General features: G+C 38.1%; 2 protein-coding genes across 10 annotated transcripts in view; one reads left to right on the top strand and one right to left on the bottom strand.

The window, feature by feature from the left end:
• The window catches only part of COL19A1 (collagen type XIX alpha 1 chain), a 212,231-nt gene extending 193,428 nt beyond the window's left edge, over positions 1-18,803 (top strand). For 8 of the 9 annotated variants that reach the window (XM_090136199.1, XM_090136198.1, XM_031610879.2 and 5 more), the window contains 9 exons: positions 544-588; positions 695-757; positions 2,761-2,796; positions 2,951-2,995; positions 4,516-4,686; positions 5,454-5,520; positions 6,611-6,766; positions 11,680-11,757; positions 12,000-18,803. In XM_090136199.1, the coding sequence (XP_089992325.1) occupies positions 544-588; positions 695-757; positions 2,761-2,796; positions 2,951-2,995; positions 4,516-4,686; positions 5,454-5,520; positions 6,611-6,766; positions 11,680-11,757; positions 12,000-12,136 (798 nt within the window). In that variant the 3' untranslated portion in view covers positions 12,137-18,803. Of the gene's footprint in view, positions 1-543; positions 589-694; positions 758-2,760; positions 2,797-2,950; positions 2,996-4,515; positions 4,687-5,453; positions 5,521-6,610; positions 6,767-7,588; positions 10,251-11,679; positions 11,758-11,999 lie in introns of those variants that run through there. The other variant, XM_090136203.1, reaches the window with a different exon arrangement.
• A 1,005-nt stretch (positions 18,804-19,808) lies between these two features.
• Positions 19,809-24,256, bottom strand: part of COL9A1 (collagen type IX alpha 1 chain) — a 65,934-nt gene continuing 61,486 nt past the window's right edge. The window contains exons 37-38 of the mRNA XM_031611068.2: positions 22,160-22,237; positions 19,809-20,980 (exon numbers count right to left, since the gene is read on the bottom strand). Of these exons, the coding sequence (XP_031466928.1) occupies positions 20,793-20,980; positions 22,160-22,237 (266 nt within the window). The 3' untranslated portion in view covers positions 19,809-20,792. The remainder of the gene's footprint in view (positions 20,981-22,159; positions 22,238-24,256) is intronic.

Here is a 24,256-nt window from a genome sequence, read left to right as displayed (position 1 = left end):
TAAGAGAGAACATTAGCTTAAGTAGCTTAATGTAGTTAAGTTTTCCTAAAACAAGGTAAAAACTCACTTTTAAAGGAAGAAGATAAGCATTTCTCTGAGTTTTATAGCCTGTGTAAGAGCTTCAGAGTTTGTTGCTCTGTAATGTATTATATATACACTGTGAATCAATAATGCATTAGCTAGTTAAGCTCATCATAATTGTTCATTCCCTGTGTATTTCCCACTGGATATGTTTCAGATCTTACTGTTGTTGCTTTCTATTCTAGTTGGATATGAAATAGTTATTGACTTCCTTTCATCACTGATGAAGTTGCATTCTGTTGCTTACATTTAACTCTAGTAAGATCCATTGAAAAGAAATTATTTGCTTTACCATTTTATGCTAAGAGGTTCTATTTTTAAAGATTTATTCTTTCTCTTTTAAATCATTGATTGAACTGTAACATGAGCATTTCACTCAAATGTATATCCTGTCTTAGTTTTTAAGATAAATTGATGTTTTACTTCATAATAACTTGAATTTCTAATATTCTCTTCTTGCAGGGAAAGCCAGGATCTCCAGGATCCCCAGGGTTGCCAGGAGAACCTGTAAGTACAGATTTGAGTTCTAGACTACCATGCTAATACAAAAATATATTGAATGTTGAATGCAAGATTTTACATGCAGGTTCATTTGTGTTTTCTTTTTACTTAGGGTGAAAGAGGACCCATAGGAGATACAGGCTTCCCTGGGCCAGAAGGACCACAGGGAAAACCAGTAAGCAATTTTATCTTCATTCATTAAGAAAACATGCATTTTAGTTTATGACAAGTTTCAAAAGAAATTAGAGTTACATCCTGTTTTGTATTGGGCTTGATCACTTCTGAAGAACATTCTAGAGTTACAGCGCTCAATATAACCATCTAGTCAAGAATTCTTTTCATATAGAGTGTGATGTGTTTATCACAGAATCACAGAATCACTAAGGTTGGAAAAGACCTATAAGATCATCCAGTCCAACCATCAAATGTTTTATGTTTTAATACCCGATGTTACTGAGATCCTTTGGAGGTAACTGAGATCATTTTGAATGTCACTTGGATCCTGTTGATTTGAATGTTTCTTTAGCAGTTTTTCAGAATGAGAGTATTAACCCAAGAGCTCAGCACACTCTGTTGAGTATTAGACAACAAAATGCATTCATGGTTTCAATTATGTGGAGAACTGTTGGCTTCATGACTCTGTATACGCATTATTGTTCTTCTATTGGTAATGCAGCATCATGTCTGAAGCATGTACTATTCTCTGAGGGTATGTTTGATCTGACCTCTTTATTTAAAATGCGCTGTAGTCAGCAGTGTATTGTAGCACTGTCTGAGCTAGTTTAAAACAGTCTAGTTCATATTCCAGAAGTAGTTCAGCTAGGATAGCTCAGAACTATCTCCCTCTGAGCACGGTGTTGTAGTGACAAGCACGAGAAGTGCACCATTTTGGATTATTACCACATCTCCACACTATTCTTCTGTCTTGAAAGAGACTATTTCTGTAATTTCTGCAGCAAACTGGCCCAATTTAAGGAACAGCTTGAAAATCTGTATCACTTTTACATAAAATTGTAAAGTGCCTGCTTTCATGAGCTCTGTCAGGATGCTACGACAGTGAGCTGCTCTGCAAGAGAAAGTGACTGAGCTGAGGCAGGAACAAGATGGGGTCGTGGACAGACCAGCAAGGGATGCAGGTTCACAGTGACCTTAATCATTCAAAACCATGCTTTGCAGTATGAAAGGGAAGGAAATGTTGCTGATTCCTTTGCTTATCCAAGTCTTCTTTTTTATTCATGCAAAATAGCTCTAGGTTTTCCTGTGTATGCAGGTTCTGGCCTTGTATATCCCATCAAAATAAATAGTGTCAGAGCATTTATCTCGGATGCCCTGTCCCTGGAAGTGTTCAAGGCCAGATTGGATGGGGCCCTGGCCAGCCTGGTCTAGTATTAAATATGGAGGTTGGTGGCCCTGCACGTGGCAGGGGGGTTGGAGATTCATGATCCTTGAGTTCCAACCCATTCCGTGATTCTGTGATTCTGTGATTCTATCTTGCACTTACCTGGTGTTGAGCAATTGTTAAATTATTCTGTGACATTATTTGGCCCATGCCACCCAGCACATTCTGAGACAATGTGGGGAAAAATGGGGAGCCCGAGAGTGCTTTCAGTGTGCATTCTGAATAAGACTGCCCTCTTTTGGGCAGGAAAAAATGTTTTGACCAGCAGGTGGAAGCTGTGGCATGTCACAAGTCCTAATGACCAATGAATAGACCTGGACACTTATTACTGAGGTCTAATCTCTGTAACAGCAAGGGCTAATAGGGCATTTAGGGCTAATGTCTACCGTAAGATGAATCTCTTCTGTCATTGTATAATGAACTAGGACTTGTAGAGTATCTGTACAGCTCCATGTTCCACATGTTTGCAGAATTTCACTGTAGCTGGTCATTCAAAGTTGCATGTTCATTATAATTGATATGGATCTTGTCACTGAAAATATTTTTTGCACTGCTCTCTCAGTTCAAATGTAATCTGCTTGCAGTTCAGCATGGCCCCAAGCTTTTTTGTAGCACATTCCTGAAGACTGTTTGTGAGTGTTTCAACACTGTAACCATGCAAACTTCTGACTGCAGCTTTAGAATGTGTACTGATACCATCTCTAAACAGCGAGCTTTACGCCTTGTTTTCGAAATACATACGAATAATTATTAAAATATGATTTTTTTTTTTTTAATAGGGAATCAATGGAAAAGATGGACTGCCAGGTCCTCCGGTAAGAAACCATGCTTTTGCATTTTAATATATTTCATTGTTCACAAATAATGCAGCTCTTAATCCTACTTGTTGTTTTCAGTTCAGCTGATAGATGAACACACAACAAAGCCTTTAAGCAATATCTTTATCCTCTTTCAAAAACAATTTTTCAGGGTGCTGTGGGGAGACCAGGAGACCGAGGGCCCAAAGGAGAACGTGTAAGTCCCTTGTTTTAATAACTTCTTTCCTTTTATCTGAGTATCTAAACACCCCATTAGCACATATGTTATAGTCACAACCAACATATTAATTTTCTGTGAACTATAGGTGACAATAAGCATCCCATGGACTACTTTGTGTGTGAAACTGAATTGCTTTCTGCATCTAGAGAAAGACACCTTTACAGACCTTCTAATGCAGATGACCTGGGCAGTGTAAATTGTTGATGGAAGTTAGAAAGTAGATAATCCCCTTGTGTGTGATGCAGTCAAATTTTGAAAGTTATAAAGCTTTCCTCATTTCATCCCTGGGATCTTTGCATGTCACAAACACGTGGCCATGTGTTACATTAAACAAGCTTGTTACAAGAGGCAGCAGGGAATGTTATGATTTCAGTTAATGGAATAAAGCAACTCAAGTGACAGTGGTCTTTGTAGCAAAGCTTAGTTATAGCCGTTAATAAGCTTTGATTCACTAAAAATAGTACAGATTTGGAGGACAGATGGGTGATAAAAATGATAGATAACCTCCTGCTTTCATCCTTACCTTTCTCTCCATCTTTTTTTTTTTTTTCTTTTCAGTCTTAGTCATGTAAATACAACTTGTGACTGTTACTACACTTTTATCATTTTATCAGTCAGTGATGTTTCAGATTTGAATAAAGTTTGCCAGTACTTGCTGTAGATTGAAAATCCAATTCATTCCATTTATTTACTCCTCATAGATGTGGATTCTAGATTTATCTTGTAATAATGCAGGCAGTTCCTAGTGTTGTTTGCTCCTTATGGTGGAACTTGACAATAGCTTAAGTGATGCAGCAAGGACAACCGGTGACCCATAAGAGATGTCAGCTGTTTGTTAACAATCTGAATGCATGACTTGCTGCACTCTGTTCCGCAGATATAGCTCAGTGAACTAACAGCTAATATATTAAGACCTTCTAAAAGATTTAATTCATTGCAAATAAAACAAATTTAAATTACGTCTCAGCCTATGATAGAAGCTAGCCAGAGCATCAACCATTTAGTATATTTATTTTGCAGAGAAGTTACTCATTTGAAGTGCGTGTGTATATCTGTTGTTTCTTTGATTAACAGGTTTGAATACAGGCAAAAATAAAATATTATGCATCTAGGGAAATTTGAAGGAAAAAAAATAAAAATTCTCCCATGCCTGGGAGAATTTGAGCACCCAAATTCTGCCTATACCATATTTGACATCTCTAGATATACGAGGTCTATAAATGTTCCCACCAAAATTCTCTACTAGAAAACTGGGTTACAGGGTCTAGCTACATTTTGTCATTGGCTTCAATGTTAAAAGTGCAAGAAAACAAAACGTTTCTTGCTGTGTTTTCAGAGACAAGGATCAGCCTGTAAATCAGTTTCACTGCATAATTTAATTGTCTAATAAAAATCAATTTCTGAAGAAGAAAAATGTTACTCTAGGATTCTTGGTAGTTCTTCCCAGTTAATTCCAGTGTGTGCAGTGGTTTTCTTTATGCTTTTATTTTACTCAGGGAGATCAGGGTATTCCAGGAGACAAAGGTCCACAAGGTGAAAGAGGGAAACCTGGCCCATCAGGAGAAAAGGGGGCCATGGGGCCTATTGGGCCACCAGGAGATAGAGGCCATCCAGGATCACCAGGCCATCAAGGTCCTCCAGGTTCACCAGGCCCCCCGGGTTTCTTGGTAAGAAAATAAAAAGATTTTGTTAGTTGCTTGTGAAGTCAGAACAGATGAAGGTAGCAAGTGTTGAGCAGTGGGAATTCAATCAAGCAATGCTACATTGTCATAAAAACTAAGATATCATTGAGATGACTAATATTTGCAAATGCCAAAGAAAAATAGGCAGGCAAACGTGATTCTCAGTGACAGAGAAACAGACATTTGTAAAGACAATGAAGTGCTTGCTGTCAGTTGTATAAACTTTGGTTTGTCTCCATGTAAGCATTTGTATGCACAGATGTCGTGAATTCATTTCAATTGGTAAGAGGCCCTGAATCAGATGGAATAAAGGTCTAAAAATCTTTTCTAACTAAATTACTGGTCCTGTGATGCAGTTTTATTTCACTGGCTTTGCATGAAAGTAGTCCCAGTGGGGGGTGAAAAGTTGGCAAATGTTATACAAAAGGCTACTGAAGTAAAGAAACGTCACTGAGCTTCCTTATATTCTACGCAAATTACTTTCATAACATATACCTGCTGGTCATCCAGATAGGTGAGTGCCTTTATAATATTGTAATTTATTTGAAGTAAAGTCAACTTTGTACCTAAGTGAGTAAAATAAATTTTAGCATGTTTAATTTTAGCTTAATATTTAATTTAATAATTAATAAAAATCAGTTCAGGGCTGATTTCAGCTTTTTTTTTTTTTTTAAATGATTATTTTTGTAGCATCATAAAGTGTTCTCTGCTTGTATCTTCCAATATATATTGCCTTTTTGTTTCCTCATCAGACTGATACAGTCTCACTTGAAGAACTAAAAAAATATATCAAACAAGAGGTTCTTAAGGTTTTTGAAGGTAAGACAAAGAGGTCTCATGTAGCTAGATGCTAATGTTAAATTCCGTTCTAAATGTGTTTACTTTCCACTAACCTTCATATACATTTCTTTACATCATCTAACTTACATGGTACATAGTACTTGCTGAGTTGCTATAGGTATGCTTAGCTGCTTTTTGTCTATTTAGTACAGTTATGTTCAAACAATTATAAGTTGAAATATGTTACACAGTGCTTCCTTATGTAAAAGATTAGCATTAAAAGATAGTTTGCTATCAAAGATAAGCATGTGTCACTCCAGCTACACATTGGTACATGTTCTGTACAGTTCACCAGCTGCTGCCAGAAATCTTCTGGTTTTGGCTTTGTTTCATTTTTTTCTGTTTTCTGTCATTTTACTTTGTTTTTCTGTTTGATACCCACACTCTTTTTCACTGAAATTCTTATCTTAAATCTTAAAATTCCACCAGAGTAAATGCCAGATCAGGTGTGGAATGCTTAGTTAAGTTTCCAGGTTAACTATGAAGGTCTACATCTAAGGAGCACTAAAATGCTAGCAAGTATGCTTTGTTCCATGAGTATGAACAGTTCATACTGTTTATGCTGAAATCTCGGCAGTAATGTTTGCTGAGTTGTTTTCTTTTGTTGTTGTTGTTTTGTTTATTTGTTTTTACAACTATTTTTAGGGTTTAAGCACATTCCAAGAACTGTTCACATTATTTGAGTTTTACTTTGGGGTTTAATATGAGTTATAAAGATACCCTGTCATAGGGATGTTAAATTATTCTGTCTTCATGTGTTTTAAGTACTTTCACAAACAGAAGTTAGAAGTCCTTTAAGATACTGAACTACATCAACAGAATACAGTACAAATTTTGTGCAAATTCATTGAGATTATTGCAAAGGGTGAGGAGTCGAATACGAAGTCAGTTGGAACTAAGATCCTGGTACTTATTGGAGCATTTAATACCCTGAACTATAGACATTTAGGAGAATTAAACATCTTACTTCCAGAAATTTACTTGGCTGGAGCTTTGGGAATTATTTATTTTAATGTATTTTGTGAACAGATTTCTTACCATTTTTTTCTTGTGTCCTTTGTTATTGAAGAAAGAATGGCTCAGTTTATGTCCCAGTTGAAGCTGCCTGCTGCATTGCTTGCCTCCCAGGCTCATGGGAAACCAGGACCCCCAGGAAAAGATGGCTTACCAGGGCCCCCAGGAAAGGATGGCTTACCAGGACCACCTGGGGAACGTGGGATTCAAGGTAGGAATTCCAAACAATGGCCTCACAAATTATATCTTGAAATCTTTATACACTTGCTAATGATTATTAAATAAGCCAAGATTACCTACCTAGCTTTCTAATGATTAACTTTTAAAAATGTACTTATTTTTTTCAGACTAGATCTAAGTATTAACCCTTAGTAAATGTGTGGATTTTACTGATTTAAAACTCCTAATCAGTGCATTTTATTCTAATAAATGATAAAGTTAATCACTGACAGATGTCTAAAACTGGCAGATATCTGGAGTAGTGTAGAAGTTATTTTCTCTCCAAAATAATTGAACACATCAGAAACAATAAGCCAGCACTCTGTTGTAACTATTTACATTATGTCCCATATTGAGAGACCATTTAATTTAAGAAACAAAATTTGATTTCCGAGTGCTTTCAGCTCTGATCCTGAGACAGCACAAGGGAGGAAAAATTGAAGGCAATTACTGTTCTTTACCAAGCAGTGAAAACTGAAATATTACAACATACATCCTTCTTACATGAAGTAATCTATTTTCACAAATCAATTTCAGAGTGATCAGGTTTTCATACTGCCCCAAATGGTAATTTGTAGAATGCAATGCAGTCAGACAAGACAGTATAGGACTCTCATTCCACTGAACTGTTCTTCACTGCAAACTTAGCTTCAAGGAATCCAAGATTATCATAGCTGTGTTCTACTGTAAGCTCAGCCTATCTGAGATAAAAAGAATAAAAGAAAAAAATAATTTACAGATTAATAATATTTTGTGGGCAATATGTAAATTGCAGTTTATCTGTAGGTAGTTCTTTATTATTATCTTTTGTTAGTTTGGTCTGCTCTGGAGTCAGAGCAAGTCAGACTGGAATGAAGAACATGAAAGCAAAACTGAAGATGTGTGGATCCTAAAGCTATCAGAAGAATAAGGACTTACTAACACTGATAAGCGCAAACCCCTGACAGAAGCTCAGAATGAGAAGAACAAGAATAAAGGATCAAGGAAAACAGTAAAAGGGTTAGAATCTTACAACACTGACTTCATCATTAACTGAATATTCAGATCACTGTAAACAGTAGACTTTAATGTCAGTGGCAGATTTATCAGTGATAATGTATGCGGTGAATAGTCTCAGATGCTTCTGGGAAGTAGAACATTGTACTGGGCTTCATTTCCAGCTAGTGAGTATCAAGAGTAAAGATGATAGCTATGCTTGAAAAAAAAAAGAAAATAAAGCTGCTTTTTTGTGCCTTGTGCTTAAGTAAAGGTAGTACACAGAATTCCCATTTCTTTTATCAATATACTCAATACTCTTTACGTTACTAAGAGTTAAACTAAGTGAGAAGCATTTACCTCTCTTTTTCTATAATTATAAAAGAAAATTACTTTTTTTCCATTTGATATATCAAAAGATATATGAAACTGTACTGCAAAGAAGAAAAGAAAACCAAAATTTTGTCTTGCCTTCTTATTACACTATGAATAAGAGAGCTTACCGTGAGAGAAGCACACTTACAAATACAGTTCACGCATTTCCCAGTAGTGCCTGTGCGTGTCGTTGTTACCACCAACAGCTAAAAGAATTTCACATCTCTGAGCAGACTGAAAAGCATCCTTGCATATTTCAGTTCATTTTCACTTTGCCACAAAGGACAAAGCAGACAAGACTGTGTTACAGGAACTTGTTCAACTGACTGCAGTTGTTTAACTGGATATTTAAACCCTAATTATATGTTAATTACAGTCCTTTACAGAAAACTTCCTTGTGAGAGTTTTGCAGCCCAGAGATACATATTGTCTTTTATGTTAATATGGTGCTTTTTCTCAAACAAAATAAATGTTCAGCCTAATTAAGCTTCACTATTTCTATTAAAATAGCACCAAGGAATTGAACATCCCCACTCAGGAAAGAAAAATACTGTCTGATAAATAGTGAAAATTCCTTGTCTTTATTGTTGACCCCTGTTATAAAATGTATCTATTTTAATATAGTTATTAACTTATATGTTGGAAGCATCTAGAAACTGTGGTTGACATCATGAACCCGTTGTAGTGGATGTTGTCCAGGCACAGTCGTTCTTCTGAAATAGCTGCACTGGTTTAACCTGTTACCTCCTGTAAACTGCTTTTTGTTTTGTAGGGTGAAGTTAACTTGGTTTACTTTGACTAGACATTCAGTTGCTACCTCTCAGCTGCAAGGTTGCTTTGCAGTTTTTTGCTTTTAAGATTGCAGTGATATGCAGAGTATTTGTGTAATACTGTGGATACTTCAGAACCGTTGTTCTTTGTCACATTAGTGTGTTTGCTTTTGTTTGCATCGAAAAAACAATGATTTCTCTAGATACTGGCATGCTGGTTTCAGCTATCTGTAGAACAAGGTCTCAGTAATGTAGTTAGAACACTTTTGGAGCTGTTTAAATGGGATGGCTTTTTACTTTCCTAACACATAGACACAAACTTGCATCATTTCCAAGTAAAGCTGAGGGTGTTACAACAGTGACGTTCTGACGGTCAGATTCGTAGTTCTGTTATCACTGAACCAAAAGCTCTATTTTAGCAGTGGCCACTCAATCTATGAACAGAAGGAGAATGCTTCTCTCTTAAAATACATCCTTGCTACGTACTACTACCAAGTGTTTACCATATTACCCATCCTGGGTACATGTTTACATGCAACTTTTGTGTTGCAGAAATTATAACAAAACTTCTAGAACCTAAGTGAAAGGCTTTGCTAAAATCTTTTGAATTGAGCAGTTCCTCTTACTGGAATTGTAATTCTACCAATAAAAATAGACATGTGCCTTTATGTTAAAAAAAAATAAATCAAAATCTAATTTAAGTGTTTGGTAATATTTTTCTTTAACTATGTATGAGTTTGTCGCTTTAAGCTCAGAGAGAAGGTGATATTACTTCTAGAAGAGTAATCGTGGACCTAGTTCTGAGCAAATATACCTCATTTAAAATCCAGTATTTTACTGCTAAGGTTACATATTGCATTGTTAGACTGTTTAAGTGCAGGCCTGTTTACTGATATGCTTATATTTTGTTAAATAAAGCCTTATTTTTAGAAAACATACCTGGAAATTTTGTATTAACTTCCAGTGTCAACAGAACATCTGCCAGTATGTACCACCTACAACTTTCATATGTATTCAGATACAGCCAGTAATTGTTTACACTACCCTTGTTCATACATTTGCATAGTCAGGCTGCTGTTTGTACTACTATTTTTTTCCTTATTGTCTTGAATTCCATTGATGTTTGCAGAAACTTTTGATCTATCTCAATCTCTTTTCAACTGCATTGTGTCAGATATCTACAGTAATGGTTATCATGGACTTTGTAAATGTGATGCATCGTAAATGTGATTTCTCTCTTTTTCCCAAAACGATGATTAGTGACAGCACTACTTTGTAAAAGTACAATTAACTGGGTTTGTAGCGAGAAATGTACTGTAATTATCTATTGTAAACTAAGAAATACAGAGATCTATAATAAATAGGAAATGTAATAGATCCTGTGGTTGTGTGATTGAGCTTCTCAAGCAGTAGCCACTACTATGTGTTACACAAGGTTTTTGAAACCAACCAACTTGCTATAGTTACAAGCACTGCTACAGTCACTGAAGAGAAAATCAGTGGTCACAGCTGAGTAAAACACATTCATATTGGCTTTTCTGAGTTCTTATAGCCTGTGTGCCTATATGCTTTTGCACTTCTGTTTAACACAACTCAGTAACCAGAATGCACAATTTGTTTGTTTCTCTGTAAGTTTTTAAACGCTTTATTTCCATTTGTTGTGTTGTGCATGTCACCCTGCATGCCTTTCATAACGTTTTTTGCCTCCGTGGAGTGCTGAGAGATCATTGATAAAGAATACTTGGTGCACTGTCTTGAAATCCAGAATGCCACCTGCTACCAAAATCTGCAGTAAGCCTGCATTTAACAGAAGGTTTGAGTACTGTGTACCTTTCCTCTTGCGTTGTGTCTGTTGTAACAAGCCTGAATTTGTACCCACAGCAATTGAAATAGTTTCCTTCTAGATTGCCGTGTAAAGTACCACTGTTGCATAGACTGCAGTACACTGACGCACAACCCTTGCCTTCTATCTGCTGGTCATTCATGAGACACTAGGTGGACTGACTCCACTATGCTTACTGGTCAGCTGTGCCTCTTCTCTTTTAATTCAGTATAAGCTACATCTCTTCACAAGAGGAACTCTCTTGTGTGACATCTGTGACACAGGAAATAGACTGGTCCTGGAACCAGAGCTAATTTAATTCCAAGTGTGATCAGAATTTGGCAAAATAATCTTTAATATTTGTTACCTTACATGCCAAATTCTGGGGTGTTTGGGAGGAAACACAATCACACCTTGTTAACAGTGTATAATTACTTGGGTCAAGAAGGCTTTCTGTACTAGAACCCATAATCTGCACAAGCTCCAAAAACAGCTTCTTAGGGCAGGTGCATTACAATAGATATGGAGAAGATCTTCTTGCACATAGAGGGGAATATCCAAGCACACAGCTTCCAGCTGGAACCCAGATGTCCTTCTGCTTGGTGCTTTGTACCGCGTCATCAAACAGATAACACTGGAGCAGAATATACATTCTTATCTTTTTTTACAGGAACTTCAGGAAGGTAACTTAAAATCTTTGGGAAAGGTTAATAGAAAGGGCTACTAAATATAGTGAGACTCCTCTGGCAGAGGGTGTAGCAGTTACAGCTAGAAATTGTCATGTTTTCAGAAAGAATATAGGAATGGAGTTAAGTGTCTCAGGAAACATTGGGGAAAAAAGGGAAGTGAGTAGTTGTTTTCACAATTATGTTTATCTTGATAATTTCTTGTCAACAAGGTCTACAGAGGATTACTGTTTATAATAAGAGGACACTTTTATTTTCATATCTCTCTTCTGTGTAGGTTATAGAGGACAGAAAGGGGAAAGAGGTGAGCCTGGAATTGGACTGCCTGGTAATCCTGGACCTCCTGGCCATGCAGGTACAAGTCTGCAGATATATTTTATGCTATTGTTTTTTATGAACTAACATGCCTTTCCTCCTGGTTCTCACACCAGTTTTACATCAGGGAATTTCCTTCTGATTTTGCTATAGCATGGGGTTGGATACACCCACTATCTTGCACACAAGCTGGTATCAACCTAACATTCAGGGATGTGTTGCAGGAAGGACACTGCATGTGCCCTGGAGGGGACTGTGCTAATTCTGACTTTATTTTACCAGCTGCTGGCCTGCCAGGCCCTCCAGGAACTCCAGGGTCACCCGGACCGCAGGGGCCACCTGGACCCAATGGAAGATGCAATCCAGCAGATTGCTATTACCACGTGTCACAGACCCGGCCACGCACCAGTGGGAAATAAAGCTCTCTCCCATAGACACTTGGGTTCACAATCACTTTTCACTCTTCTCGATAAGTTAATTTAATCTTTGAAATACTTGGTGCATTTTTTGTCCCCATGACACTGCATGAACTATAGATAATTTATAAGGCACAAAATTGAGCCTTTGTCTCTTCTATTTGCAGTGTCATAATTACGATAACATTTATTTTCCAGAGTGCATTCCATGTGTTATATTTCTCGTATTTATTTTGCTTAGAGGAGAAAATAGGCCCAAATAATTTTTATGAGCTTCTTTCTTCCAACAAAAAAAAAAAGTTTTATTGTAAGATAAGACAGAATGTGTGCCTCAGTGTATAGGCTGGTTTTATGTTCCTTACTGGTGGAGAAAATGCTGTTATGAAGTTTTAAAGAGTGCCCTTCGGTGGTGACTGTAGGATCTCAGCTGGAGTGCTGGGAACTCTATTTAGACTCAATGTTACTGACCTGAGGAGGCTCCAGCACCCACTCTGAACCAGGTTTAGGTCATGAATGCTACCTACTGTTTCTGTAGCTTTCTAGAGGTTACAGAAGGAAGCAAAGATATTTTTATGACCTCTCCACTCCCATCCAATTCAGATTCATACTGACAGGGAGTACACAAGATGTGACCCCCAGGAAGGTGAATGCTATTCTACCTGAGAACTTGAACTTTGGGTTAGTCATGGTTGCATAACTTCAGGTGTAAAACTGCTAAGAACTCATGGTGTTGTCCTTAACTAACATCTGGCACATTTTCTGATGGTGATATGAACTTAGCAAGTATGTTGTCATTGCCTGTAATTAAGCTACTCTGCCATTTTTTCTGCTTATAAAAAGAGATGTCTGGCTTTAGCAAGAGCACAGGTATTAGCAGTGAGACAGTGACAGGAGGAACCTTCAGAAGTCCCTGATGGCAGATTTTTTCTGCCCTGCTGGCAGAATTTTCCTCTTTCTCCTGCTATAAGCACATGCTGAAATAATCTTGAGAAGAACTTGAAAACGAAATTTGCAGGTCCTGGTAACTAGCTGCAAAAATAACTTGAGTTCAGGAGAGATTCAGAAAAATTAGGAATCTGTCCTTGTAAAGGTGTCGTGCATAGAGTTTGATTGCATTCAGCTTGCAAACATTGGAAGGATAAATCCTACAAGACCAGACACTGTTGAGAAAGAACACGAGAGAAGAAAATGCGAGTCCTACGGAGCTCAGGGGACTGAACAAAAGAAAAGTTGGAGAAAACCAATTGCACAGAGGCAGATTCTGAAAAGGAGGGAGAGGAGTTGGATTAAGTTTCACTCTTGATGTCTAGGGTTGTCTGTTTCCTAATTTAGTCCTAAGGAACTGGCTACAGTGTGATAGAAATGGAAAGTGCTATTAAGAGATCTGGGCAGCTATAGTCCAAGCTCATGGCACATAAGCAGCACTGCAGCCTCTTGTGCTGTTGCTAGGGTGATGGCAGTGCTGTCCCCCTGTAGATCACTGAGTGGTTCTGATAACCTTCATACTGCAGAAGTGCTGAGGGAGCCAACTTTTGCATCAGCCGTTAGGGAGGCATTCCCAGACTGGAAGTGCTGGATTCTGGAGAAGCTCTTCTGAGAAATTAACATCTGGTTCCTTTTTGCTTAAAAACAGTAAGAAATTAATAGATTCTTAAAAAAAATTGTATTGGCATTTGTTCTGAATAGAGTTCCTAGCACTTGTATCTAGTCCAAGAGGAGAAAGATGTGTTATGTTAGGAAGCCAGAGAACATGGCAAGCCTTCAGGCACATTTTCTGAGGAGAACTAACCCTAAGAGCAGCCTCTGGGTATTACTTAGTTTATTAATCAGTCAGATATTTTGAGGGAAGAAGGTGCTTGACACAAGGGAAATGTTTAAATGAATGGGAATGGGACAGTGGCACATGGTCACCTGGGGCAGGAGAGGTTGACTAGAAGGAGGGTGCCAGAAAACCTGTGGCATTTCATAAAGCCATTCTCTGAAGGGAATCCGTGAACTGCAGCATACCAGCAGCTTGGGGCATGTCTGAGGGGCTCAACACATGTATTGGTGAGCATGGAGGCAGATGACTCAAAGCCTTATGGACATCCTTCAGCTCTCAGCCTCTTCTTTTTCTCATTCTTCCTTGAGGGCTGGCCCAGGCCTGCTCTGCAGTTGGTGGGTGTCCATCCCTTGTGGAGACACACAAGAAACAGCTCATCCCTCCGCTGGGCAGCTCAGCATCCACTGCTCCTCTTTCACACCTCCTGTGCCTGGAGAGCGTGATTTGGTTTCCCTTCAGTGTTACAGCTGCTCCAGGGCTGGTCTCCTGTTCTCAGGCCACTGCGGTCAGGCAGTTTGAGAGGCTTCTTGTGTGCACCAACAGCTGCTGGGTCCTGAAACGGGCCCTGCACACTGCTTTCAGTCCACTCAGAAGAACTGCTGGTCAGGTGTCCTGCATGAACGCTTCTTTTTAATTCTCTAGTAATTCCAATTTATGTCAAATCCAAATATTTTTTTACTTTATGCATTAATTATAAACTTCATTTTCTGTGACAATATCAAAAAGGGTGCTGTCTTTTAGGGAACATCACAGGACTGAAACGTCTCTGCGCAGCCCTCTTCCTGGAATGCTGTACATAGGCTGCCATATGCTGTTGAGTTATGTGTATATTTTGGGGCTTTTGGCTAGCTGAAACCAAGCACTTGTTACTTGTCAGATGCTACTTCTGTTTGTTAATTTACTTGAACTGATCAGAAAGTAGATCACTTTTTGTATTTGAAGAAGTTTATTTTTTCACCTTTGTTTCCTACAGATGCCTTGTTCTTTTCTTGGGGTTCAAAGCTACAGGTCTTTTAAAATGTATTTAAACTTTGAATTTGCTTAGGTAATTATACTTGATGTATTTTTTTTTCTTATTTTTCTAAAAGCCTAAATCAATTTTCTCATGTGAGAAAACGGGTATTTTGTGATATGGGCTATCTCAATACCTTTTTTTAAGATACCATGTTCCTCACCTGGAGAGAACAGAGTTCTTCCTGGCATGACTTCCCATCACACTGGGTGCTCCAACACGGCATGTTTAGAATTGAAAGCAGGCTGTATCTGGAAATGTGTGTCTGGGTGGTTTGTGGGTTTGGTCCCTGAAATTTGTTTGCAGTTTCAGACTGATGCTGTCTTAGGTTTTGAGACAGGGAGCCAGGGAAGGCAACTAGGTGTTCATCTGTTTTGTGATTTGCTTTTTTATGGCTTGAGCTGAAAGGGATCTTAAAGACCGTCCAGTTCCAACCCTTCTATGGGCAGGTACACCTCCCTCTATACCTCCCAGCCTGGCCTTGAATGCCTCCTGGGATGGGACGTTCATGGCATCAATTTAGTATCTGTTCTGAGCAGTCTGTGCTGCAGTAAACTTTTCAAGAAACTAAACAGGGATGATTACTTTTTTAGTAACACAAGGTATTTAAATAGTTCAAAACTTTCTTAAAAACGAAGCCACGGACAAAACTACCCAGTTTGCCTGGAGAAAGCAATAACAAATGTAGGCAGGGTGAAACATTCTGAGGCTGCAACTCAGTGTTGTTGCCCACCAAGGGGGTTCAGGACACCATCCCAGCACAGGTGAGGAGGCAAAGGCTGAGTCCCGCAGCACAAGAAATGACGCAGTGCTGGGTAGGTGCACAGCACAAAGGTTTGTGTTCCTGGTTTTCTTCTTGAGCCTGTTTTTTTTTCCTAAAATCCATTTATTTTTTCATGGTGGTTTATGCAGAAGAACTGCCTTTCTTGAGTAATTATTTTCAGATAGTGTTACTTAGGTTATTTGTGTTTTGTTTATGTAAATGTAACAGAAGAACAAGCAGTAGCAGAACCTGCTGCCCCCAGGCCTCCTTTCTGCCAGTATCTGTAGGGGAGCAGCAAGTCTGCAAGGTTAATAAAAATCAAAGCAGTGCAATCACACAGTTGTACAATCACACGGTTGTGCAGTCAAGTAGCAGTGCAGCCTGCTTGGTAATGTTTTAAGAACCAATATTTTTGTCTTAAACTGGATTTGGTTTCAATGCTAAAAGAGCACTGTGATAAGGAAACAGGATTGAGCGCATTGTCAATCCTCCCTTTGTTTTATGATTGTGTATTATGACAGATGTTAGACATGCACAGCTTTGTTAAATATGCATATTTTTAAAATTAATGGATAATCACACGAAATATTTTGGCACTTGTTTTTCACAGTGGTGAAATGCTATGTTTTATTGTTGGCGTACGCTTTTTTTTCTTGTTCTGTAATGTTTACATAGGAGTCTTGTGAAAACCCCAGGGGCTATGTTAGCATTTTATACACTTGTTTCTCCAAATACACTGGCATAACGCCAGCCACTAACCTTCTGTTTTACCAGGTTGGTAGAAGTGCTGCTCCAGCTTAGCATGTGAAAACATAACAAGTATCTCAGGAAACAAAACAATCCTAGCTTTTCTTGATGTTTTTTGTTTTTTTGTTGTTTTTTTTTTTTTTTTTAATTATTGTTTTAGATAGATTTGAAATATATGGAGTCATGCAGAGTTTCTTTGTAGTCTGTCATGACTACATCCGTACAACCAGATTGTGGTGGGTGGTTTGTAAATCCATCTCCATACACAGAGGTTGGTGTAGACCATGGAAAACAAGTTTAATTATGACCTTGCCTTGGTTGTTGCTGAAGTTGACAAAGCCAAACTCAAGCTTCACCATACTTTAAGAAAATGTGGTTTTCAAATAATAATTGCTAACAAACGTTACAGATTCTAGACCAAAATAAGTTGTAGCTAAAAAGAATGTAATCTACATGTGCTTTTTTAGCAGTTTATCTCTAATTCTGCTGGTTTAAAATACATTTAATTATTTACTGAAGTTTCAATGTGTATATATTCTGTCTTCAGTTGATATATTTGAAGATTTTTGATGGCATACCTTAGTTTTCTTTCATTTCTGAATGATATGCATCTGTCACTGAGTTAATCACAGTACATGCACACTGGTTGCTTCTTCATTGTACTTTTTGGTTTGCAACATTTAAGGTTCGATTCAATGAGTATGTGTTAAGTGGATAGAAAATATGTTTTTTACATTAGCTATGCGGCCACTGATATCTGCAAAATAGGATTCCAGGTGGAAATGGAAACGTTTCCCGTACTCCCTGTACATCCAAATGAATTGTGGATCTATCATGTATGGTGGCCTCTCCTTTCCTTTGTCCACGCAACCGCAAGAGAAAACAAGGGCAGGAAGTTATGGCAGTGAGCCCAGTGGGTATTCAGCACCTGGGCAGCAAGCCTAGGGCTGTTGAACCCAGCAGGAGTTGCTTTTGGCTATATTGAGCTCCAGTATAAAATAAGACAGTCTCATTCAAGAAACTGTTAACTTCAGGTAAATTTGGGCATTTTTGTTATTCTCTTTTGTTATGAAAGAAGTTCACTTTGGCCCTTTGTAGACTCAGATTGCTATTGGCGTACTCATGAAAGTCAAATCTGGGGTAACCTCCACAGCCTTGCTGTCTTCCCGCTGTTTGTTGCTCCAAACTGTGCTCTGGAGAGAGACTACAGCCTTCATAAGGCATTCAGAAAAGGGTTTTGGTACCAGTTCATTCCAGGCTGCCCAAGCCCAGTCATGGCTGTGACAGAAAAGTTAAAATACATACACATATATAAACTATAAATATGTATATATATGTGTGTGTGTGTGAAATATATATATGTAATTTTTTATATATGTGATATATAAAAATATATGTATATATATATGTTTTGGGGTTTTTTTTATATATGCTATACATTAGTACATAAAAACATAGTGCAGCATGCAGCAGCAGTTTCCCTAATACTTATTGGTAGCCTTGTAGGGAAAGCACTGCAATCAACATTTTAAGTGTTGGATTGGATTGTGAGGAATTGGTGATTATTTTGCAGACAGTTGCTAAACATTTTCCCCTTGGTTCCTGCCCACATTTGGGCCAACTAACTGGGAGCTAAGCCATGTATTCGTCACAGTGCAATGACACTTTGAGAAGTACAAGTGGCAGCAGAGATCCTGAGGGGTGAAAGTGGCTGTCAGAGTCTTCCCTTCCAAAACAGCATCGTGTCTTCAGATGTTGAACCAGGAGAACAGTATTTCCATGGGAGCTCAGCAAGAGAGAATTCAGGAGTATCTGTTCAGAACTGCCATTGCTGCCATTGGCTTGGGGTACCTCTCAATCTCTTTGCTTTGTGCCATCAAAATATTTTTATTTAAATTAGCACTACTTTTTTTTTCTGTATCACCATCATTGATACACTTTCAACTTCATAATTCTACAATTAAATCTTCAATTGAACATCCTGGTACTAAAATCCAGTTGCTGATATTTTTTGGTAGGTAATCTGCCACTCTCTGAATGAAACCTGACACAATCCCTAGCTATCCACTTACATAACATCTGCATTGAATTGACCCTCAATGTTAAATCTCTTTGATTGTAATAGTTCTGGTTTGTTTTTTTTTACATATGAATGTTTTCTCTCCATTGTGGAGTTTCATGCATTTTCAGGCTATATTTTTTAAAGCACTTCACATTTCTATTTAAATGTTGGGGGGGGGGGTTGCTTCTTTTGATTCATTATGTTTATGCATTACATATGAAAAATATTTTCATTCTTTCTGTTATCAGGTTGTTTTTTTGTTTTTTTTTTCTTTTTAACAGTTTTACACACTTTATAATCAAAATAAAAGTTTGCTGGTGAAACTACAATTTGTTTATAACAGTAGTGATTTATTTGTTATGTTACCTGCTCTTGGAAACAGTGACCTAAATCAGTAAGAACCAACCTCATTCTTTATGGTAAGGATGACAGAGCCCTGGAACAGGTTGCCTGGAGAGGTTGTGGAGTCTCCTTCATTGGAGATGTTTAAGACCTGTCAAGGCACCAACCTCTGTGACCCACTGTAGGGTACCAGCAGAGTGGGGGTTGGACTCAGTGATCTCTTGAGGTCCCTTCCAACCCCTATTATTCTGTGATTTGGAAACCTCGTGGAACATTGTTCTTTATGAACAAGTTATCACCGGGTGTGCAGTTGAATGGATTTGTTTCTTAAGACTGAAATTCTTTGCAATCTATTCTGATGAATCCTGTTGCATTGAAGTAGAAGATGTTGGTTATGTGAAAGCCTGGCCAAAAAGTCCCTGATAGATGTGCAAATGTACTTTCTTTTAGTTAGTAATGTGATCAGACACCTTTTTTCCCTCATGATCCTATTTAGGCACTTTCTATTGACAGGTGAGTTGCAGGGAAGCAACTCAAAGCAGAAAAAGCATCAGGTTTCTTTGGGGGAAGATTTATGCATTCCTTTTTCAATAATTCCCTTTAGCATACATCATATTTTTTCTACCTAAATGTTCTACTGTGTGGTACAGGCGGAGCTCAGCTGCTTGTGTTACTTCCTATTTCCACATGGCCTACAAGTCAACAATTTTGGATAGAAGTAGACAATGAAGGGCTAGGAAAAAAACGCCCGAAGTAAGAGTGCTAAAATTTGTATTTTAAAATTTGGGTGACTAATAGAAAATGCCATAGGATTGTTTCACTGTCATCTTTAAGAAAGCACAAGCTTCAGAGAAGGTAAGTCAAAAACACACTTTAATTTATACAGAGAGAAACAAAATATCCACATTGCATGTTTTTCTCTAAAATTCAGTTTCTCTAAAAAAGGCAACTCAGGTGGTCTTCTAGCTGTTCTGTTTATTGGTATTGAAGTAAACATACATACAAAAGCATATAGGGAATTAAGACATTATTTATTTGGGTTTTTGTACAACCACAGACGTGACTTCAAAATATGTAACCTTGGCTACTAAACTAGTACATTTCTGGGACTTAACATTTCCCTGACAGGGGCTTCCTGCCATTTTTCTTTTTAATTTCACATAGAAGAAGTCAAGCTGGAATAGACTTCATCTGAAATTCAGAATCCAACACAAACTAAAGTGGAAAATGAGGAGGTTATTCCATGTGGCTTATTCACAAGAACCCAGTGATCGTACATTTACAGATTTACAGCATAAAAGCTGGCAGCAGCGGCAGCTTTCTGTGAGAACAGTCTCCCATTGCATTTCTACCATGGAACCAAAGAGCTGAAGGAGGTTTATAGCATATCCTGTACAGCACACGCATGCAATGAAGTGATGTAATCTGCTCAAGGGAGCTCTAGATTTTCTTTTACAAGCACACACACACACACACACACACACACACACACACACACAAAAAAAAGCTACAAGCAAAGTAAATAAACTATTCCTTTTTTTTTAAAATTTATTTTATGGCTGAAGACATGTTCTTTCACTTCATATCACACAAAGAAATTAAGTATGGGTAAAGAAGTGTTGAGGGCAACTCTTTATTTAAAAACAATATTAAATTAACAAGTGCCTTTATTTTCACAAAGGGAGAAAGAGCCAAAAGATCTCCTGTGTATTTTTGTTAAGCACTGTTGCTCCAACTTGTGTTGCTATGAACGCCTTTACAAACAATGTACAACCACTGTGTTCAAGATGCCTTACTGAAATCTTGGGTGCAAGCTTGTGTTTCTCCTCCATTCCTTTTTTTAATTTATTTTCAGCTGTCTGTGCAGGATGTAAATTGATGCTAATGCTCTGTGGCTTTTGCGTTGCCCATTCACGGCCCTTTCATGTTCTTACCAGCAGCTCTCTGTCCAGCCTGCATTCGGCAAGACGACGGCTCGCAGTACCCAGGAGGGCCGGGAGGGCCAGGAGGGCCGGGAATCCCAGGTTGACCGGCCACCCCAGGGGGACCTCGTACACCATCACGGCCTTCCCTGCCGTAGCTGGGTTTGCCTGGTTCACCTGGAAAAGCAGATGCGGGTCTAAATTTGGGAGCATGTGCTGTAGTCGGTATAGACCTGGCTTTACCACTTTTTTTAGCTTTACTAAAAACGGTTGTTAAAAGTTGTGTGAAGATGGGGTTCCCTTTTTAATGCTCTCAGTATCTTCCCAGCAGAGGTGACCACTCAGAGGGACAGTTATTCTCTAACAGAGAACCAGACCGTGTTTACACATCTATAGTAATGAAACAGCTCTCTCCAGTTGCACTGGTACAGAAATGCCACTATAAGAATAAAGACCATATAGCTGACTGGAGGACTGCAGACAGCACTGCTGGTGATGTTCATGAATGCTACTCACTATTTCAGAGTAATGCTACCACTCCAGAAAGAGACATATCAAAACCTTATTTTTATGCTCCATTCAGATATGTTGAAGAATAAATGTGTAGAGTGGAATGGCTGAGCATTAATGTATGCTGTTTTCTTTCTAGAACTTCAATGCAGGGATTAAATAATGCAGTGATTTTAGTAAGCCTCTTCCAATCATAAATTTCCAAAGGAGAGAACACTGAGTGTCACATACATTCTGAGTATCAGTACATACTCAAGTGAAATTGTTTTCCTTTTTTACAAAGAGAACAAAATTTGATAGCTTCTGTCTATGTATATACAGAAACACGCCATACAAGGACGTTTATGGAAACGCTTATTTTCACTGTTGGCCACTAGAGGTCAGTTGTGGTGCACTTATCAGCAGGTATCCATCCTGCACCTCTATTGCTTATTGCTGCAATTAATTACAACAGAAATAAATAATTGTGTTTTGAATGTCTTAAGTTATGGATGGAGATTTTGAAGACTGCTGCACCTGCTAGTAAGATTGTCTGATGTTTGAATCTTGTCTTTCTATTGTTCTTTTTTTCTTCTTTTTTAAATCATTTTCTCTATTTTAATGCTCTGTATGTATTTTTTTCTAATCGTTCTATGCTGACATAAATGGAGTGGAGCAGTAGCATTTAGGAAAGAGCTGATTTTATCATTACCTACAAAGTAAAAATAATGAACTACTGTTAGTTGGAAGTTTCTTTCTTAATGGACACCTTTTAGATTTTCAAGGCAGCTTGAGGTATCAGTTCTGAATAAATTTTTACTACAAATATCTTCATTTTCTTCTTTATCCTCACTATTTTATACTTACCTGGAAGACCTCTCGGTCCTGGGAGACCTTTCACTCCTCTGCCTGGAAATCCTCTTTCTCCCCTTTCTCCTGCTTCACCTAAAGCAAATTTATGAAACATTAGTTAGAACCTGCCTGGAGTATTACCTTCAGTAAGTATCCCTTCAAAGTAAACAGCTAATAAGCAGAGAATTCAGCTGGCAGTATATATTCTTACTACCTTTGAACAATGTCCTGACACCTGTAAAAGATTTGGGATTTGAGTTGCCTTCTTTCCCTCTTTCTGTCTGAATTATACTCAGACACTGGAAGGGGGGGAGGGGGTTGGAGGGAAAAATGGGGGCAGGGCAGTAAGCACTGCATGAAATGTTCCATAACCTATATAGCAGAAATAAACCAAGCTCACAGAATGACAAGGGCTATTTTGGATTATGGCCTGAGGTTACTGTCAGAGGGCTTTTGAAAGACCAAGTGAACTCAGCTAACAGCTAGAAATTCTCAAGTGCTGTTCCTTGAGACAGCTATTGCAGAGAACTTGATTTGCTCAGAATACAGTATTCTATTGACATCCACATAAGATATTTGGTACAGTAAAAAATAAATTACTTTGTTCTCACACACTGCTATTACAGAGACTTTTCTTTAGTGGATGCCCATTTTTCTTCATTTTTCTCCTAGTCCAGTCATTTGGCTGCAGCAAAGCCCCTGATGACAACTAACTCCACCATTGTCTCTCATCTTATCTTGGCCTCACACTCTGGCAGTGCCATGGAATGGCCTGACTGTGGGAGGAACTAAATTGCCTACACTATCTGTTCACCAGGTAACCACAAAAGTGGATAATGATTGGGGTCAACTAGGCTGGAAAAAGCACTGAATCCTTCTTTCAGGTGCTAGTTCTAGACTGCTTTGAAGTGAGCGTGCCAACAGCCTCACATACACAAAGAGGACTGTAAAATTACCCAACTTGCCTAGCAGTGCAATATAAAGAATCTAACTATAGTAGTTAGGCAGGTGTTTGAAGTGCTAGACAGTTTCTATTTTGCATCTTGAAGTACCATCATGAAAACTGGCATGCTTGAAAGCACACATCTCTTTGGTGTCTGCAATCATGTTTCAAGGTTTACTGTAAGGTAACTTGGAAACTGTTGGCAATTATGATAGGAAACAAAGCCTTTTTGCTTGTTTTTAGGTAGTTTTTCTTAATGTGCTCTGTAAATATTTTTTAAAATATCACCACAGTACAGCCTGCTGTCTGCTGAATCAGTTTCAGCATATCAGACCACCTTTGGACTTTCCATATTTTTCTTGCTTCTATGAATATAGATGACACTACATTAAATAAAACAGTAACAAAGCCATGGCACAATGCAGTTAAGGTTTGCTTTCTTTATATTCTATTCCCTCTCTCAAAGATTTTTCCAATTTTTCTTTCAAACAAAAGTTGAGACAAAAGTAAGTGCTCTAATCCAACAACAGACTGGCTTTGTGCTGAAATACAATTTTTTTTTAACTAAAACCTTTCTTCAGGAAAACAAATTGAAACCACTGCTGAATAGAAAGAATAATACATGCAGAGTGCACAGAAGGCTTTGCAGCAAATTGTACTGTATAACCCTTGGATGCATATAAACCCTCTAAGACAGGAACAAAAGAGATTAACTTAAATTGATGTTTTTTGTGAAGCACGAGGTAAGTCAAGTCAATTTTCTTACAGAGTTGTCTTTTACAAAGGACCAATGAATTACATGGTGCGAGGCTGTTAAACATAAGAATGGCTTGAGTATTATGCCCAAATATGAGGCACATTGTTATCAGCCACTTTTGTAATATAAAAACTGGATAGACTTAGAAAAGCAGACTAGCAGTAGTGAATGGATTTGACCATTTCTGTCAGCTTTTGGGACTGGAATTCTTGCTAAAGAAAAGTTCACAGCTGGACTGAGGGAGGGTGGAGGAAAAGAGAATTACTGCTGAAACTTTTTCAGCATATGAAAAACTTCAAAATTCTGTGGGAAGGGCAGTTAATATTAGGAAATTGATTCAGCTATTTATTTCTGAAACAAGGCAGGCAGGTGCTCTTCCTTTCTCCATATTGTGTAAGTGATTTGATAACGA

This window comes from Phasianus colchicus, chromosome 2, assembly GCF_987193195.1.
Source record: "Phasianus colchicus chromosome 2, bPhaCol1.hap1.1, whole genome shotgun sequence".
Taxonomy (NCBI): Eukaryota; Metazoa; Chordata; class Aves; order Galliformes; family Phasianidae; genus Phasianus; species Phasianus colchicus.
This window is presented reverse-complemented; position numbering and strand designations above follow the sequence as displayed.